Source organism: Phaseolus vulgaris, chromosome 1, assembly GCF_000499845.2.
Source record: "Phaseolus vulgaris cultivar G19833 chromosome 1, P. vulgaris v2.0, whole genome shotgun sequence".
Classification (NCBI taxonomy): domain Eukaryota; kingdom Viridiplantae; phylum Streptophyta; class Magnoliopsida; order Fabales; family Fabaceae; genus Phaseolus; species Phaseolus vulgaris.
In genome coordinates, this window is record NC_023759.2 from 38051067 (window position 1) to 38071408 (window position 20342).

The following is a 20342-nucleotide window of genomic DNA, read 5'->3' on the forward strand; positions in this document are numbered from 1 at the left end:
AAATAACCTTTATTTTATTTTTGTGTGTTATGATTCTAGTATTTAATATTGATTATTTCCTTCTTTAGTAAAACCCTAGAATGAATGTACTTCTTGTATATATTCAGACCATTTGTTTTGATTTGAATAACAAGAAAGAAGAGATATTCATTCTCATATCCTTTGTCTTTAGTTTACTCTTTTGTTTATCTCTGTTCCCTTTTGTTCATCTCTGTTCTATTTTGTAATATGGTATCAGAGCCATTTCGAGCCTATCCTAGCGAGTGTTTGTGTTGGGCCTATCGTGCCACCCGCTATCGTACCACCCATAATATATAGTCCCACGCACGAGTTGGTAGTTTCGACGTGAGGGGGGTGTGTTGGAGATCCCACATCGACTAGAGATTAGAGCCTTTCATTGTATATAAGTGGGTGCAAACCTCAACCCCATGAGCCGGTTTTATGGGGTTGAGTTAGGCTTAAAGTCCACTTTGTAATATGGTATCAGAGCCTTTGCCATCCTTGAATAAAGTTTGCTCTCTTGTTACACAACAAGAGAGACAAATATTTGGTGATCAATCCAAGGCAATGATTGCTACTAGCAAAGGAGGTTATAAAAACAATGCTACAACCTATGGCAGAGGTGCTGGATACGGAAGAGGAAGCAATGGAAGAGGATATACTTCCAAAATTTGTAGTCATTGTGGAAGGACAGGGCATACCATTGATACATGCTATAAAAAGCATGGCTTTCCACCTCATTTCAAGTTAAAAAATCAGAATCATGATCAGAGTCATACTAATGCAGTTTTTCATAATACAAATTTCAATAATAATGAGCAGAATCATGAAGGTTCAAAGTCAGAAGTGGAGTCTCAACAAATTGGTTTTACTCCTGAGCAGTATCAAACATTGTTAGCTCTTTTACAACAGACCAAATCCAGTGGCAATGCTTCTAATCAAGTCTCTATTATTCCCTCCAATCCCTCCAATCAAACAGGTAACAATTTTATTTCTTCTTTTAGTTCTTGGATTATTGATAGTGGTGCTACTGATCACATTTGTTCATCCTTAACTTATTTCACTTCATATCATCAAATTGATCCTATTTATGTCAAATTACCAAATGGAAATCAAGTCATTGCCAATTATTCTGGAAGTGTTTTTCTCAATCAAAATCATGTCATAGACAATGTTTTGTACATTCCTTGCTTCAATTTTAATCTTCTTTCCGTAGCAAAATTGATTGATAAACTATCTTGTGTTCTTACCTTTGACTCTAATGGTTGTCACATTCAGGACAAAATAACAATGAAGATGATTGGAATTGCTAAGACGGAAGATAGACTTTATATACTCAGGATCCCATCTTACCAGAAATTTCAAATTAAACCCCTTGAATGTACACACACCATCAATATTGTTAATGTCAGTGCTAGTGATCTAGAAACCCTTTGGCATTTTCGATTAGGCCATATTTCAAATAAATGTATTGATGTTATCAAGAATAAATTTCCTTTTGTTAAATATAACAAATCTTTTGTTTGTGATGTTTGTCATTTTGTAAAGCAAAAAAAGACTTTCTTTTCCTATTAGTACATCTAAATCAAAAAAATGTTTTGATTTGATTCATGTAGATATTTGGGGACCATACTCAATACCATCAATTCATGGTCATAAATATTTCTTGACCATAGTTGATGACTATTCGAGGTACACATGGATTTTTCTTTTGAAACAAAAATATGAAGTTGTTAAGGTTTTGGAAAATTTTGTTATTTTTGTTCAAACACAGTTTGAGACAACAATAAAAATAATAAGAAGTGATAATGGAACTGAATTTTTCATGACTAATTTTTTTGTCAGTAAAGGAATAATACATCAAACATCATGTGTCAACACTCCACAACAAAATAGTATAGTTGAAAGGAAACATGGTCATTTATTAGATGTAGCAAGAGCTCTTATGATACAATCTCATTTACCCAAAATTTATTGGTCATATTCTGTGATACATGCTGTGGATATTATAAACATGCTTCCCACACCTGTTTTAAACTATTCTTCTCCTCATGAAATGCTTTTCAAAACTGATGCAAATTTTAATGGATTAAAGGTGTTTGGTTCTTTATGTTATGCAAGCACCTTGTCAACAAATAGAAGAAAATTTGATCCAAGAGCATCAAAATGTGTTTTTATTGGTTTTCAACGGGGGACAAAAGGATATATTTTGTTGAATATTCAATCAAGAGAAATTTTTGTGTCTAGGGATGTTGTCTTTTATGAACATGTTTTTCCATACCAAAGGGTTCAAGATACTAGCAATGAAACTAACGATCCCGACGTTAATGATCAAATTTTGTTTGCTGAAGATCAATTTGTCTTAAGTCAGCCATCACAAGCCATTCTTGCACCTTGTGATAATACACCTTGTGATAATGTTGAAAATGGCAGAGATAATAATTGTGAGTCACAAATTGAGGTTTCAGAAGAAGATTGTTCCCATATAGACCAAAACCTCAATGAAAATCATGATATAGAACAAAGTTCTGAATCAGATCCATCTGTCCGAATGAGCACAAGAATAAAAAAATCACCTGAGTATTTAAAGGATTATCATTGTAATCTTAATGTTTCCAATATATCTTCAAGCGTTAAATATCCTTTGAATTTTGTTTTGTCTTATAGCAATTTATCACCTTCTTACAAATCTTTTGTTATGTCTCTTTCTTCACATGTTGAGCCAAACACTTATTCTGAAGCTGTGAAACATGACTGTTGGAGAAAAGCTATACAATTTGAGATATCTGCTTTAGAGTCAAATCAAACTTGGGAGACTGCTCTTCTGCCTCCGAACAAAGCTGCCATAGGTTGCAAATGGGTATTCAAAATAAAATATAAGGCTGATGGAACAATTGAAAGGTATAAAGCAAGGTTAGTGGCAAAGGGATATACACAAACAGAAGGCATTGACTACCTCGATACTTTCTCTCCAGTAGCAAAGATGACCACCATAAGGTTGCTTCTTTCTTTAGCTTCTATTTATAATTGGGAATTGAAACAATTAAACATAAACAATGCCTTTTTACATGGAGATTTGAAAGAAGATGTATACATGGTTGTTCCTCCTGGATTGACTTCTATTCCACCAGGAAAAGTTTGTAAACTAAAAAAGGCTTTATATGGTTTTAAGCAAGCTAGCAGAGAATGGTTTGCCAAACTGTCATCATTTTTGCTTTCTATGGGATATACTCAATCTATGAATGATCATTCCTTGTTCATTAATTCTTCTGAAGGATCTTTTACAGCATTATTGGTATATGTAGATGATATAATATTGACAGGAAATGATAAAGAAGAGATTGCTCGAATCAAACAAGCCTTGAATCAGAGATTCAAGATTAAAGATCTTGGGAATTTAAGATATTTTCTTGGTCTAGAAGTAGCAAGAAGTAAGACAGGAATAATGGTAAATCAAAGGAAGTATGCATTGGAATTATTAACAGATGCAGGTCTTTTAGCCTGCAAACCTGCACCCACTCCTATTGATAATCATGAGAAATTCTCTTCTACTGGAAGTGTTCCTTTCACAGACATTCAAGCCTACAGAAGATTGATTGGAAGACTTATGTATCTCACTAATACCCGACCTGACATAACATTTTCTGTGCAACAACTTTCTCAATTTCTTGCTAAGCCTACAATTGCTCACTATAATGCAGCGATTAGAATTCTCAGATATATCAAAGGGGCTCCAAGTCTTGGTCTATTTTTCTCTTCCACTACCTCTATTCATCTGAAAGCCTTTTGTGATAGTGATTGGGGCACATGTAGTGATTCAAGACAATCAGTGACCGGTTTTAGTGTGTATCTTGGAAATTCTCTCATATCTTGGAAATCAAAGAAGCAAGGAACAGTATCAAAGAGTTCTTGTGAAGCTGAATACAGGGCAATGGCCACCGTTACATGTGAAATTCAATGGCTAACTTATCTTCTTCAAGATTTCAAAGTTCCTTTTGAGCAACCATCTCTTTTATACTGTGACAATGACTCAGCAAGATACATTGCAGCAAATCCAATGTTTCACGAGCGTACAAAACATATAGAAATAGATTGTCACGTGGTCAGGGAGAAACTAAAGAAGGGTCTTATCCATTTGCTTCCCATTTCCACCACAGAGCAACTGGCTGATATTTATACCAAAGCTTTAAGTCCTCAATCTTTTAAGAATATTTGTTCCAAGCTGGGTCTCATCAATATTTGCTCCCCAGCTTGTGGCGGGGTATTAAAGGATACGGATACCAGAGTTATAGAAGGATCCTAATATTAATTGGGTGTCTTTTCTAATTATCAGTTGTTTCTCTTTATAGAGGTGAATAACCTTTATTTTGTCTTGTGTGTTATGATTCTACTATTTAATTATTGATTCTTTTCCTCTTTAGTTAAACCTAGAATGAGTGTACTACTTGTATATATTCAGACCATTTGTTTTGATTTGAATAACAAGAAAGAAGAGATATTCATTCTCATATCCTTTGTCTTCAGTTTGCTCTTTTGTTCATCTCTGTTCTCTTTTGTTCATCTCTATTCTATTTTGTAATAGTGACCAACACAGTAATCTCAGCGAGCATATCAAAGTTAAAAAATTGATTCCCAGAGCTTGTACTTCCAACAAGCTTAGATGGATGACGAGGACACCTTTCTCTCTTACATATTGTGGTAGTGCAATGGATGCCAAATTGCACACAGCATTTTCAATTGGACTTGAATACTTAATTATCGCAATGCACAAGTTTGATAATTTAATTGTGTCCAAATTCTGTTGGTTGCTTCTTATTCCAAGTATCCTTAAAAGCATGTAAGGGGTTCCAATTTCTTTATGTGATTTCAGAATTTCAAACCAGAGGCTCGACTTTGAGCCTAGACAACCTTCTTTGTTTTCCCTTCTCTTTCATATCGATGGTAAAGCTCCTCAAATTCCTCACCCCAACAATCTGCCCAACCTAGTGCTTCATTAGGGCAAAACAAAAGCACTCTTACTTTTATTTGCTTCCCCTAGTGATGTGAGTTGATTTTAGGATTGTTCATTTGATTAGTGACATTTTACTTAGATTTAGATTTTAGAACAAATATAGGTGAGAAGCCTAAGGAAAATTCCCGCTGGACCTTGTCCATTTCTCCTATTGATGAGGTCTTCATTTGCTTGTTGAGATGACCCTTCATAGTTGGCATCCTTGGTCATCTTCTTGTGGACTTGGTTTTGGAGTCTTTGTGGGTTTGCATCATGCTCCCCAGGTGCGAAAGAATTCGTCCTCGAATTTAGCAGTCTTGCATAGAACACATGAAGTTTGTTCACATGAGATGAATATGGTAGGGGTGAAGCAAACTTATGTTTATTAATGTTAGGGAGATGATATGTGGGAATTCTAGCTACAAGACATGTTTGAAAAGAATATTTGGGGATGAATTGTTTTGTGAAAAATCCTCTTAGAAGGTGAGAACCTTTAGGAGGGTTTGGAATAGCATTCCTAAACTTCTTAAGCAAAAATATTAAGTATTTAGAATTTTTAGGCAATGAAAAAGATAAGGAAGGAAAACACCTTGGAGGTGAAGGAATGAGACCCATGGTATCTTGTTCTTCTTTTTCTCTTTCATTTTCTTTTTTGGTATTTATGTTAAGTTGGTCTTGTTTAACCACTTCTAACATTAAGGTTTGTTTATTTGGACAATTGGTGCCCAAAACTTAAACATTTAAAACATTTTGTTTTTGAAGTTTTGGTGGGTGACTTAGGGGTAGAGGGTGAAAGGTTGTTTTTAGAAACTTTTGGTTAGAAGTGGGTTGGTTTGAAAAATTGGAAGTTGAAGTTTTTGTAAAAGATTTGTGTGTGTCCTTCCAAGAAGAGTTGAAGAAGCCATCATCATGAGTATGTTTGAAAGTTGTTGTTTTCAAAAGGTGTGATTCCACGTTGATGGCTAGGTGAACCACTTTCTTTAAAGAAGAGTACTCATGTAATTCTACAAAATCTTTAATTTCTCTTCTCAACCCACTTACAAACTTAACTATCTTGAATTCTTCATTATCATGCATATTGTTTCTAAATCTGGAAAGTATTCATCTACCGTCCTATATCCTTGATGAAGCCGTTGGAACTTCAACAAGTGTTCCATCCTATAAGGAGGAGGAACAAACCTCGCGCACATGCATGCCTTTAAATCATATCAAGAGATCACGGTTGGCCTTTCGTTTAGCCCAATGTCCATTACAAGTTTGTGCCACAATTGGTTGGCATAGTCTAAGAAAACTAAGGAAGCTAACCTAACCTTTTGGTCCTCGGTGACCTTATACATATTAAAAAGATGTTCAACCTTAGCTTCCCAATCTAAATACAAAGAATGGTCATTGGACCCACTAAAACTAGGTAACTTTACAAAAGCAAAAGAATGTGGTGATCGTGGTTGGTGCTGATGTTGCCGTTTGGAAAAAGTATGCAATTTCCATGCATCATTTTCTTCTTTAGTTTTCCTTGCTTGAGCTTATTCTAGGCGTTGCAATCTTTGGGCAAATTGGCTTAGTTTCTCTTCTTTGTGGACAATGCACTTCTTGATCTCCACAAGTTCTCCCAAAAACTGAGCTTTGTGATAGGATTGCGGTTTGGAAGATGCACCACTTGTAATATTAGCCATCATAACAAGCAAACAAGAAGCACAAGTTACAAACAATTAAAGAAAACAAGTTAGAAAACAAGATAAAGCTTGCGGCACAAATGAAGTAAAAACACTCAACCACTCAAGAAAAAGTTTCTTCCCTTAACCAAAGTCTTTCTTGTGGTATGAACAACTCTCAAGTGAAAAAGAACAAGGCCTCCACACTTGGTCAAAGATAATTCACCACAAAACTTGAGGAAAGAAAAAAAGACAAACAAGAAAAGGTTAAAACAAGAAAGGCTAAACCAAATTGGAAGGAAAAGAATGTGACAAAACTTTTAATAGAAGACAAGCAAGAAAAGCACAAAAGAAGACTCTAAGAACTCACAAAACTGTTAACTATGAAGCTTTTGTGATTAGAAAAATGCTAAAGGAAAAGGATCACTACAAGAAAAATTGGAATTACATACAGTCAAAATCCGTATGTAATGTAAAAAATTTACTTTTTAATTTTTATTTACCACAATCTTTATTCCCCCCCAGGTGCAAATAATGTTTACAAGCAAACTGCAGCAGTTAGCCAGGATTTGAACCCAAGTCTTTCCAGTGACCAGGGGAAGCATTGACCACTACACCAGACAAGTTCTTTAGTCATATTATCATTTTTATTATACTTATACATATTAATATAATTTATACATATTAATATAATTATTATTAATAATAATAATAAAATAAATTATATTTATATTATTCATATTATTAATATTTATTAATGTTATAATTAATATTATTATTAACATTATATTCATATTATTAATATTTATTAATATTATTATTAATATTATTATTAATATTATTATTAACATTATTATTAACATTATTATTAATATTATTATTAATATTATTATTAATATTATTAGTATTAATATTCATATTATTATTAATATTTATTAATATTATTATTAATATTATTAGTATTAATATTCATATTATTAATATTATATTCATATTATTAATATTAATTTTGATATAAATATACATTTAGATATTTATTGTGTGTGTATAGTAGTTTTATTTGACTTGAGTAATATTACTTTTATCCGAATATAGATAGATAGAGAGAAAAAGGAAGAAATTATATAATATTAATATAACTTTAATACTATAAATACATATATATTGATTAATATATTTCTTTATTTAATCATTAATTTTTTAAAACTCATGGTTAAAAATTTAAATTTACTTTCATATTATATATATATATATTAATATAAAATTATTTGATATCTTATTTTCAAATATAGGTTATTATAGGTAGTTGTGAAGTTTTTGTTAGATGGCTATATAGGTGCTTGTATCTTACACTTCTTTTCTGATTTGAGATTCTTGTATAAGGATTGAAATATCCTTAAAATGTTTTGTTTAATTTTTTTTATTCTTTGTCAATAAAAAAAATCTTATTTTCAAATATTTACTTACATAGATTAAAATTGATATAATGTATAATTTTTAAAATATTTTAAATTATAAATTATTTAATCACTTTGTCATTATGATTTATATTATATATTAGTAGAATGGGTTATTTAGTAACAACTTTTTACATAGATTTATGGAATAATTAATATAGTTTAAACTATAATGATATGCTAACTAGTAATCTGTATTAGAGATTTAATTAATAGTTAATGTAAAAGTCATCATTTTATGTTAAAAGATAATATTGTTTGTTGACAATATTCTTTACTATAACACACAAGTAAAACCAACTACCTATAATGAACTTAATTAAGTCAATATGATCGTAAAATAATAATTAATATGATAGTTGATTTTAATGTAATAGGTAATATGATGACTATGAGTATGACATATATTAAATTTGATTCATACTAATAGATAATATAATAAATTATGTTTAGATTCAAGTAGATTATAGATAAATTAAATGTGATTCATATGTTAATATTGTTAGTATCATTAATATTGTTAGTATTATTATTATTGTTAGTATTATTAATATTGTTAGTATTGTTAGTATTGTTAGTATTATTAATATTATTACTATTATTACTATTGTTAGTATTATTAATATTGTTAGTATTGTTAATATTGTTAGTATTGTTAATATTATTAATATTATTAATATTGTTAGTATTATTAATATTATTAATATTGTTAATATTGTTAGTATTATTAATATTGTTAATATTGTTAGTATTATTAATATTATTAATATTGTTAGTATTATTAATATTGTTAGTATTATCAATAATAATAAGTATAATAAAAATCATAATAAAACTAAAGAATTTGCTTGGTGTAGTGTTTAAATTTTACTTGGTTGCTGAAGGATTGCTGAAGGAACCTGGCTTCAAATCCCATTCACTGCTAATTTTATTTTATGGTGCTAATATTTACATACGGAAAAAATCCGTATGTAATACCCGTTTACATACGGAATTTAATCTGTATGTAAAAATCCGTATGTAATGTTGATTTTACATACGGATTTTGATCCGTATGTAAAAATCTGTATGTAATGTTGATTTTACATACGGATTTTGATCCGTATGTAATAATCTGTATGTAATTCGTGTTTTTCTTGTAGTGGATAAAGATTCCACAAAGTTGAAAACAATTTGCCAATCAAGTTGAATCCATAGTTTTTGAAAATGATGTTCTATACCAAGTGATAACCAAGATGCCTTTGGAAAAATTCTTTGATGTTTTTGCTGTTCTAATTTTTTTTTTGTACAAATAGCTTGTTGTTTTTTATGTATATTTTTTTTGTACAAATAGCTTGTTGTTTTTTATGTATATTTTTTTTTTGTTAAAGTGTCACTGTTTTGTGCAGTAAAAACGGTACTGTTTTGCTTGTTGTATTTTTTTTTTATCCTAATGTGACTAAGGGCAAAGAATGATCATAGGTTGCATCATGTACATTTTCAAGAACATTCAACTTTGACAAAAAAATTGGCGGATTCAATATAATTGAACACTTGAAATCATATGTTTGGAACTTAACATCAACTTCTACTAAAACAAGTTTTAATTAATGTGTAAACTTCACAATTAAAAGCAAGTAAGAAGAATCAAAATAAGGACAGCTAGAACACTAATAAACATATGACTCAAAGTAAAAACCAAGATCAATAAAAGACATCACAAGAATATATTCAAAACGAAAAATGTTATGAATATAAGAAAGGCTTACAAAAATTCTGCAAGAAATTAAGGTGCTGGAAAATTAAAAGCAAGAAAATAATGACAAGAAAGTAATGGTACTTGAATTTAAAGACAAGAATTAAAGGTGCTAGAATGTAAATTGCTTGAATGTAAAGTGCCAAATCAACTCAAAAGATAAACACAACCATAGCTCTTGATACCACATGATGTGAGTTGCTTTTATGATTGTTCATTTGTTAGGTGACATTTTAGTGAGTTGCTTTTATGATTGTTCATTTGTTAGGTGACATTTTACTTGGATTTAGATTTTAGGACAATTATAGGTGAGAAGCCTAAGGAAAATTCTCACTGGATATTAACTTAACAAGTGTTAAGTAGATGTGAAGGTTAATTTTCATAAGACCAAAGGAAAAACACAATTAAAGGTGAGTATGAATGACAAACTAGGTGCGAAATTTAAATCAAACACACGGAGTGCAAAAACATGAATCGAAATGAAATTCAAGAACAAGAACAAGACATATTTTGGAATTTAAAATAGGAATGGAAAGAGATGAGTGAAAGGAAACTTAGGAGATGGTGGAATTGTGAATGAGCATGCCACTTGGATGGTGAATTGAATCCAAGATAAGTGTAAATGCCGCCACTTGAGAGCTCACAACACTCACAAGATAAGACCAATGGTTTAGAGAGACAATGCTCACAAACTCTAACACAATTTGTGTATAGTAACTTTAGTCTTCATTCAACATATCAATACATGAGGTAGGCCTGCCTATTTATAGATTTAGGAGTCTTGAAAGAGAAGTAAAAAGGGTAGAATGGGAAATGGGAAAAAGTGGGCAGCCATAGGGTTTGACTAAGTCAATCCTATATTCTAGGCTTATCCTTCTAGAAACTAGGTCAAAATGCCTTCAAATGGGCTAGGAACAAGCTAGAATGCTACCCACATCCCCTATTATGCTAAAGACACTTTATTCTAGCTTATTTATACTATTTGGACCCCTACAAATGAGCTCAACTTATTTACAACTTTTTTCTAAATATTTAAGAAGACTAATAGGAAGAACTTCAAGTGCTCTGAACCTTATCCATTCCTCCTATTTATGAGGTCTTCATTTGCTTATTGAGATGACCCTTCACACTACAAGAAAAACATCAAATAGAAACCAATTTGTAGGGACCAAAATAATTAGTTGCAATAGTAACTAAATTAGAGATCATTTTAGAAACTAAAAAAAAAAAATTGGTTTCTAAATTAGTTTCTATTATTGTTAAATAGTTTCTAAATTGGTATCTAATTAGCTATCAAGGTTTTAACTACCAATTATTTAGTTTCTAAATTTGGTAGCAAAAACCTTGGTTTCTAATTAGATACCAATTTAGAAACCATTTAACAATAATAGAAACTAATTTAGAAACCAAAAATTTATTTAGTCCCTAAAATGGTCTCTAATTTAGTCACTATAACAACTAATTATTTTGATCTCTAAAATTTGTTTCTATTTCATGATTTTCTTGTAGTGTCATAGTTGGCATCCTTGGTCATCTTCTTGTGGACTTGGTTTTGGAGTCTTTGTGGGTTTGCATCACCTAGTTATGGCTTTTTCTTAGTTTCATAAATAACAACACCAAGAATTGGAAAGAAATATAAAAGGTAGCCTACACAAAACAAAGAGCTACAATATTATCTGGAACAAAATTCTATGTTACCCTTATTGGCACTTCATTACCATCATATTAACAAATTAGTTTCCTAAGTGGTTACGGTATAAACAGAAAAACTGATAACATAAAAAAGCTTAAGGAAAAGTAGAAATTAAAGGAATGAAATAATAAAAAAAATAAAGAATTGATTTACTTGGGGAAGTATCAGGGGCAACCAAAGCAATGCCCTTAGCAGCAACGACCTTGAGCACCAGCAACGACACCTTGAGTACCAAAGACTTCCAAACACTCAAAACCATAAAAATATTTGAAAACACAAGCAAACAATAAAACAAAATTCATTCAAACAAACCTAACAAAAAAAACCCAAAATTTCATATATATATGAAAAGGCGAGATAGATGACAAACAAACTTACCAAAGCTTAGTGTTGTCCAGGTGAGAAGTGAGGAAGAAAGTCGAACAAGAATGTGAGACAATGAGGAAAGACGGTGAGGAAGAACGTAAGACAGAGACGAAGAAAGCAAGTAGGCAGAACGCAAGAGCGAGGAAGAAAGCACGAAGAACGCCGCGAGAGGGAGACACAGTGTATTGTGTGTTGAGTGCATCTTTTTTTCACGAGAGAAGGAAGAAGAAAAGTTTTTTCCCGAAAAATTAGATTATATTTTATTTCAGTTTTTTCTTAGATCCAAAAGGCCACGTATAGATAACCGTGGCTTAAAGTATTACAATTTTTATAATCGTGGCTTAAAGTGTCAACAGGTTAAAAACTGTAGCTTCTTATAAATTTTAAGCCACATCTCTAAAATTGTGTCATTTACTATGTTTAGGAAACAATTTTATACTTATGGTATATTTTAGCATTGCCTAAACTAAAAAATGTTGTAATGACGAAGAGCGTGTCTCCCACCCGAGTGGTTTGCGAGATAGTGGAGTTGGCAAAATCAATCGGAGCAGAAGGTGTTACGGGAGGACAAGTGATGGATGTGAGTTCAGAAGGGTTGTTGAGTGAGGTGGTTTTGGAGAGATTGGAATTCATTCACCTTTGCAAATTGGCAGCATAGCTGGAAGGTGCGGTTGTGTTAGGGGAAATAATGGGGGGTGGGTCGGACGAGGAAGTTGAGATATTAAGGATGTTTGGTCGTTGCGTTGGGTTGATGGGTCAGGTTGTGGATGATATTCTGGATGTTAATGAATCGATGGAGGAATTGAGGAAGACGACGAGGAAGGACTTGGTGGCTGATAAACTGACATATCCCAAGGTTTTGGGGGTGGATAAGTCTAAGGAGATTGGTTGAAAATTGGTGGAGGATTCCAAGGAAATCTTGGCTGGGTTTGATACCCCAAAGATAGCTCTACTCTTTGTTGTAACTAATTACATTGTAGGAAAAATTAATTAGGAAATGAAAATTGATGCTTTGACAATTCTTGGAATGATATACAACTCTTGATGTGATGAGTTTAGAAATAAATATTTATAATAAAGGCTAAATTTATAATTAAATGGTATAAAAAAATATTAAGATAATATTATTCAGAGTTATAATGTACTTGCATAAAAACATATAGATTATCTATAAATCATTACTCTTAGAAAAATGAAAATGATACATTCACAGCAGTATGCATCTGTTTATAGTTCTCAAGACTTACATGGTAAAGGGTGTTTTCATCATTGGAAAAAAAATTGGGCAAACAAAAATTCGAAGGGTGTTTCTGTTATTGAAGGAAAGAGTTAGATTTTGAAATGTACAAAACTGTGTTAGGGAAGAAAGCGGGTTTTCGTTAACATGGATAGTTTACACTGAACAGTTTCTTCCAATTGTTGTGCGAATGGAAAGACGAACTGCGAACGAAAGTCCATGTAGAGTAAGTCAAATGTTAAGTATTTGTACTTCATTCAATATAACACAAGAACAATTTATAATCCAGAAACCTAAACAATTGTGTTGGATTAGAATTTTGTGAATTATTTGCAATATTGTCCAATGAGGTCAATAGCGAAAGAAGTTCAATAAAGTCACCGCTTGAGACTTACAATTGCAAATAATTAAAGGATTTATCAATATACATTAAGAAATCTTTCACACCGATAACAACAATAGGTTACACAAACTCCTCAAATGCATCAGTAATCTCAATGCATGTGTTCAAGTTCACTCCACTTTGAAAGCATATCCCTCAAGGAACATGCACAACATTGTATTGTTTGGTTCCTAAGGTGATGAATTTAGTTTTATTCTTTTGGCAGGATTGGTTGTGAGGTTCGGCGGGGTTCTTGGTGGCTAAACGTGATGTATCTCCTAGCTTCATTTGAGTGAGAATACATCAGGGATATTTGGTATCAAATTGTGAAAATATGCAAAATGTATTAGAGAATGGTGATTTGTGTATTTTTTTTTTAAAGTAGTGTTTGATAAACTTGAATAAACAAAGTTTAAGCTAGGTAAATACATTGTTAAGCTATTTCTATTAAAAAATGAGTGTGAAAAATTTTGTTAAATGCAACTTCAATACACACAATAAAGAAACTCTTAAAAAACTATTTTTTGCAAAACTTTCATTCTTTGATTAGATGCAAATAAAAAACATGCAATATTAAAATATAAGAGATTAGAAAGATTTATACATGTTATTTTTAGACTGGTTCATCTTACAAATCTAAACTACGTTTAGCTCTTGATCAACACCATCAATGTTCCACTAATATAGACTAATGTTACAAGTTACAAGCCAAATATTACTTGGACCTAAATACTTCCTACTAAACTATAACTATTATTTGGATTCAACCACTCCAAAAATATTCATTGGACATAATCACTTCTAACTTAGTACAACTATTGTTTGGAATAAAACACGGTTGACTAAAACACTTTAATAAACAAATGCTATTCTTAGTAGGTGGGTTTATGGCTAACTCAACCTCATAAATTTGGTTTGTAAGGTAGAAATTAGCCCCCTATTTATAGCCGATTTAGGATCTCCAACAAGAGCTGACAAGAGTTGAATAACAATGATATAATAATGTCAAAGAGCTTTACTATGATTATTTTTTAATGGTTTTGATACTATCTTAGTAAGTGATTTTATGCTTAACTCAACCTCACAAAATCAACTTGTAAGGTGAGGATTGCACCCCTCTTATAAATTATAATTCAAATTTATTCATAGTATACGTGGGATCTCTAGTAATTATGATCTAAACAATAACACACTAAAAGAAAATAACATCCTATCACAAATACTACTTTGAGTACATTCTTCTAGATTGCTATGAAGACAAACAATATTCTTCTTCACAAAAGCGAAGACTAAGGTCCAAACAAATAGCTTTTCTCTTTTTAGCGTAAATCATAGGTTCTTACACACCTTGCTAACTTTGTACGATTGGTGCGCTCTCCCTTGAGCGAAACATTTCTTAACCACAAATACTTTTGTTGCGACTCTTACTTATATTCTCATTTACTAAAATGGGAGACACTTGCATAATATTTGTGTTAAAAAGATTTTTTTTGTAAGAAATTTACAAATATAAGATTCTTCACTAGTCATATAATTCAGATATGAAAATTGTTAGAATGTATGGCCTTAAACGAGAAGGGTGGGGGAGGGGGGGGGAGTGAATTGTTTAAAGGGAGTTTTCGAAAACTTTTTAAGCTATAATGAAATTGTTTGCAAGAAACCAGATTAGGAATTCAGTTAGCCAAGAAACAAAGCTCAAAACAGTAAAGCACCAGAAAAAAATCGGTTGTTTCGAAGAAACAATCGGTTTTTTATACCAGTAAAAACAACAACAACTTAATTTAAAGAGTTTAAGGAAGAGAGAGATGCACAAATAGTTTATACTGGTTCACTCTTAAACCAAGAGCTACATCCAATTTCCCTAAAACCACTGGAGAATCCACTAAGTAATCAAAACCAGATTACATACACACACCACCAAAGAAGTGACCTTGATCCCCTCAAGAAACATACTTTCTTTGGCTCAGCACACACACCAAGAATGTTGATCTTGACAACCTCAAGAGCACACAACCCTTCTTGGCTTTACAACACCAGAATGTACAAAGTATTCAGAACGAAATACACTTGTTACAGAATGAACTGAAATCAATACAGATGTAATCATATTCCACTCTCTCTTGATAAACCAAAGCTCAAAGATGAAAACTCAAATCTTTGAAAAACAATTTGTGAAAAACTCAAATTTGTTTTTCTATCTCCTTAAAAAAATGAGATGCATATAAAATTACCTTCCGGACTCCATTTTCTGGAATATGTGTTCCGTATTTCTTTTTCCAGAATAAATTTTTTGAATTACGAAATTTCTTATTCGGAATGGGCTTTTCATTTTTGTTTCTGGATTTTCATTTCCAGAACACAATAATCACTCTTCCGGATATTCTTTTCTAAAATGTATTATTTCAATTCTGGATTTTATTATCTGTAATAGAATTTTGATTTTTGTTTCCAGATTTTTATTTCCTAAATTCAACAACCTCTTCCGGATTTATTTTTCCAGAATATATTATTTTCAATTCCGAATTTTATTTCCAAAATAAAGGGTATTTTTGGAAATTAAAATAATATGTTGGGTGCAGGTTAAAAATGATTGGGTGTAAGATGCATTTGCCTTGAAAATATACAGGTGCCGGAGACTTAAACCAATAGGGTTTCAGCGGTGTAGCTTGGGCCTAAGAATGGTTTGGGCTCTGACCAAATACTTATTTACTCCTGCTATTTACAATTCCATATTCTACTAAATGCACCTCTTTAAATCTTTTTTATTTAAAATGATATGTTTACTTTCATTTGATCTTTTTTTTTGTTTCATGCTCTAAAAAAATGTGTTAGATTAAAGCGGACTGTTTCTTCCTGCACCTCCATATCTTCTTCTGCCACCTCCATACACATCATGAAAATACATTTTTATCCTTTTTTGTCACCCTCATAAACTAGTTTCTGGATTATGTAATTCGGAAAACATTTGAAAAAAGACTTCCGGATTACATAATCCGGAAGCTAAATAAGAGTTCTGGATTATGTAATCCGGAAAGTAATAATGCATCTCAAAAAAGGTTTCCGGATTACATAATCCGGAAGCTAATTATAAATTTGAAAAATGACTTCTGGATTATATAATTCGAAATATTATAGAGGGACATTTTTGAAAATTCAAAAATTTATGGAGGTGAGAGAAGAAGGTATGGAGGTGCAGAAAGAAACAGTCATTAAAGTGTTTAGAGGAATATGTTTTAGAACACTCTACATCTCAGCAAGTATTTGTCGGAAAAAATCTTAAAAAAGTACCTTTATAAATATTCAAAAAATAATTTTTTTTCTACATAATGCATTCTGAAATGTAAAAAGAGTGTTACAAAAATTAAAATTAGTTCTTTAAATATTCTGAAACATTTTGGAATACATTTTTGTTTCATAGCATTTGAAAAATACTTTCTAATTTGTTTTCTTAATATTGTGAAAATTACTTTCTAATTTGTTTTCTTAATATTGTGAAAATTACTTTCTCAAACATAAAAATAAAAGAATATTATGAAAAGGATAAACAAATAATTCTCAAGCATTTTGTTAATCTCTTTTAGCATTTCAAAATACTAACTAAAATACATTTTATTTTCTTAAAAGAAAGTATTTCCTATAATATAAAACAAGGAAGAAAAAATAAAGATAAATATATTATTGAAATAAAAGAATTAAAATGAGTGTCTTTTTTATAATATAATGTAATAGTATATATTAACATTCCTTCCCCTCATTGAGTATAAAATTTACCTTTATCAATTAATAATTTTATATACACTACTACAAGAAAATCATGAAATAGAAACCAATTTTTAGAGACAAAAAATAATTAGTTACTATAGTGATTAAATGGTTTCTAAATTAATATCTAATTAGAAATCAATATTTTTGCTACCAAATTTAGAAACTAAATAAATGGTAGTTAAAACTTTCGTAATTAATTATATACCAATTTAGAAACCATTTAATACAAACTAATTTAGAAACAAAATGGTATGTAACTTAATTATTATAACAACTAATTATTATTTTTATTTAAAATTAGTTTTTATTTCATGTTTTTATATATATATTTTGCAATTCACATAGATCCACTTTTTATGGGTCCACTTTTCATAATTGAGAAGGTTTGGGAGTGCTCGATGTGTTTTGGTTTGACTACCTTAATCTTTAATCAAATTGGTTGAAATATTGCTATCAGTGGTGTGATTCCAAATATAAAATAACATTAATAAATTTGATTTCATATCTAAAAAGATAAAGTATACCTAGTATGATTTCCGTGTAAATATTTTTACATTTATTTAATCCGAAACTACTTATATAATGCATGGCAAATTACTATGTGAGTAAGACCCATAATGGTAGTGTTATGGAACTGAGTAATACTTTGGACTCCAAGAAAAAGAAGCAAATAGTGTGACCAAAAACTCATCTATGGATGCTGCTGGTGCAACCCTTTTGGGTTACATCTTCTCCTCCTCCTTAGCTTTCCTTCTTCTCACTCTACTTTTGAAGTACTTTGGCATTTTACGAACCAAAAATGGCAGTGTTGGAGCTCCACCATCTCCACCGTCGCTTCCCATCATCGGTCATCTTCACCTTGTGGGTTCCATCATACCGAAATCATTGCAAGCTCTGGCTCGCCGTTATGGCCCTCTCATTCAGCTCCGTTTAGGTGCCTCAACATGCGTAGTTGTATCCAACGCCCAAGTCGCCAAAGAAGTCATGAAAACACATGACCTCAATTTCTGTAACCGACCCCAGTTTGGATCCTCAGAGAACTACTTATACAAAGGCTCTGATTTCGTCACTGTCCCATATGGTCCTTATTGGCGCTTCATCAAAAAGCTTTGCGTTACTCAACTTCTCTCCACCACGCAGCTTGGGCGCTTACGGCACATCCGGCAGCAGGAGATAGAGAAGCTCTTGAAATCTCTCCTGGAGTGTTCCTCTGAAGGCAGGGAAACGGATTTGAGCCGTGATCTTTCTGCTTTGACCAACAATGTCCTGTGTCGGATGGCCATGAGTACGACCTGTTTGGACCACGACGTTAATGATGGTGAGGATATTTTTGGCCTGGTGACAGAGTTTATGCACTTGGGAGCCAAGTTGAGCATGGGTGAGGTGTTGGGACCATTGGGAAAATTTGACTTGTTTGGGTATGGAAAGAAGCTTGTCAGAATAGTTGGTAAATTCGACCGGATTATGGAGCGCATCTTACAGGAACATGAAGCGAACAACTCCGAAAGAGGGGACATGATGGATATTCTATTGCGAGTCCACAAAGATCCAAATGCTGAGATGAGGTTAACAAGGAATGATATCAAGGCCTTCTTCCTGGTAAGTTCTTATCTTTTGCCTTGGATATTCACTGTTTTTTTATGTAAAAAAGTTTCACATTTTTAGAACGGAGTAGAGTAGAAAAGTGACTATAGTTTTTGTGGTGTGTTGCAAGGATATTTTCCTAGCGGGAACAGACACGTCTTCAACAGCTTCCCAATGGGCCATGGCAGAAATCATGAACAATGCAGGAGTGTTGACAAAGGTGAGGGCAGAGATTGAAGAAGTGGTGGGTTCTAGCAGGTTGGTTACTGAATCAGACCTTCAAAATCTACCTTATCTCCAAGCTGTTGTGAAGGAAGTGCTAAGACTCCACCCTACGGCACCGTTCACTATTAGAGAATCAAAAGAGGACTGCACCATCAACGGGTATGATATAAAGGGCCAGACACGGACACTGATAAATATGTACGCCATCATGCGGGACCCAGAAGCGTGGGCGAACCCAGAAGAGTTTATACCAGAAAGGTTCTTGGTAGACGACAGTGATGAGACGAAGGGTGGTGATTTCAGGTACCTTCCATTTGGATCTGGGAGGAGGGGATGCCCTGGATCTTCACTTGCCTTAACGGTTATACAAGGGACAGTTGCATCATTGATCCAATGTTTTGATTGGAAGACGAAAGGGGGAGAGAGAGTTTGTTTGGAAGAAGGATCATCATTTTCTACAGGATTGGCAAAACCACTTGTTTGTTATCCTGTCACTCGTTTTAATCCTTTTTAAATCTACACTGCTGTTATCTCTATCAAAAGTACTGTTCTGTCATCTACTATGATGTTGTTTTTAGGTTCATCATCTACTCATTCACCATTGGTGTTGTTTGTTACCACTGTTGTCATGTAACTGTGATTTTGTAAACATATTTATAGTTTCTGTCAAATAATGAGGTGTCTCAGTGTGCATTGTGCATTGTGCTGTCTTCAATTAATTAACCAACTAAAAGGAGAAATCAAAAAGAATATTCGTTTTAATTACTTAATATCTTTGTTTCATAGTTTAGTAAAAAAAATTAATTACTTGAAAAATAAAAAATTTAGATTTAAAAGTTATTTTATTATTTTAAACTGAAAAATACTTTTATATTAAAATTTATTGAATACAGTCAGGTCTAGCTTAAAGAAATTGTATCAGTTTGGTTGGATTCATACTTTAATGATCAAAAAGTCTAGTTTCATCCGATCCTATATTGGATAAATTTTTTATTCAAATTAAGTACTCAAATAAATTTAATTTAATTTAATATATACCTAAATTCATTTAGATTGTTGGTTGAATGGACTGAGCTAAAATTAACCTCACTTCAAAATTCCTAAAGTATTGATCAGGAGTGCCTCATTGAAATAACATGACATGATATTGTTCACCTATTCAATGTAGCTTTTTTCAAAATCAGTTGTGACTATAGCCAAGGCATAGATATAAATACCAAAAAAAAAAACATCTCATGGCAGTAATGTTGTTCTTC

The 20342-nt window shown here is 31.9% G+C and overlaps 1 protein-coding gene and 1 pseudogene across 1 annotated transcript; both read left to right on the forward strand.

The window, feature by feature from the left end:
• The first annotated feature begins 12310 nt into the window (after nt 1–12310).
• On the forward strand, nt 12311–12897 carry LOC137814107 (heterodimeric geranylgeranyl pyrophosphate synthase large subunit 1, chloroplastic-like; annotated as a pseudogene).
• Nucleotides 12898–17888: 4991 nt separating this feature from the next.
• Nucleotides 17889–19760, forward strand: LOC137814103 (3,9-dihydroxypterocarpan 6A-monooxygenase-like). The gene is made up of 2 exons (XM_068616675.1): nt 17889–18876; nt 18992–19760. The coding sequence occupies exons 1-2, from the start codon at nt 17971–17973 to the stop codon at nt 19598–19600; spliced, it is 1515 nt and encodes a 504-aa protein (XP_068472776.1). The 5' UTR covers nt 17889–17970; the 3' UTR covers nt 19601–19760.
• Nucleotides 19761–20342: the final 582 nt, after the last annotated feature.

Bases quoted from the DNA above. Each gene is read 5' to 3' on its own strand.
- LOC137814103 (XM_068616675.1), top strand. From the start codon at position 17,971: ATGGATGCTGCTGGTGCAACCCTTTTGGGTTACATCTTCTCCTCCTCC. The intron at 18,877-18,991 runs GTAAGTTCTTAT...GTGTGTTGCAAG, and splicing joins ATATCAAGGCCTTCTTCCTG to GATATTTTCCTAGCGGGAAC.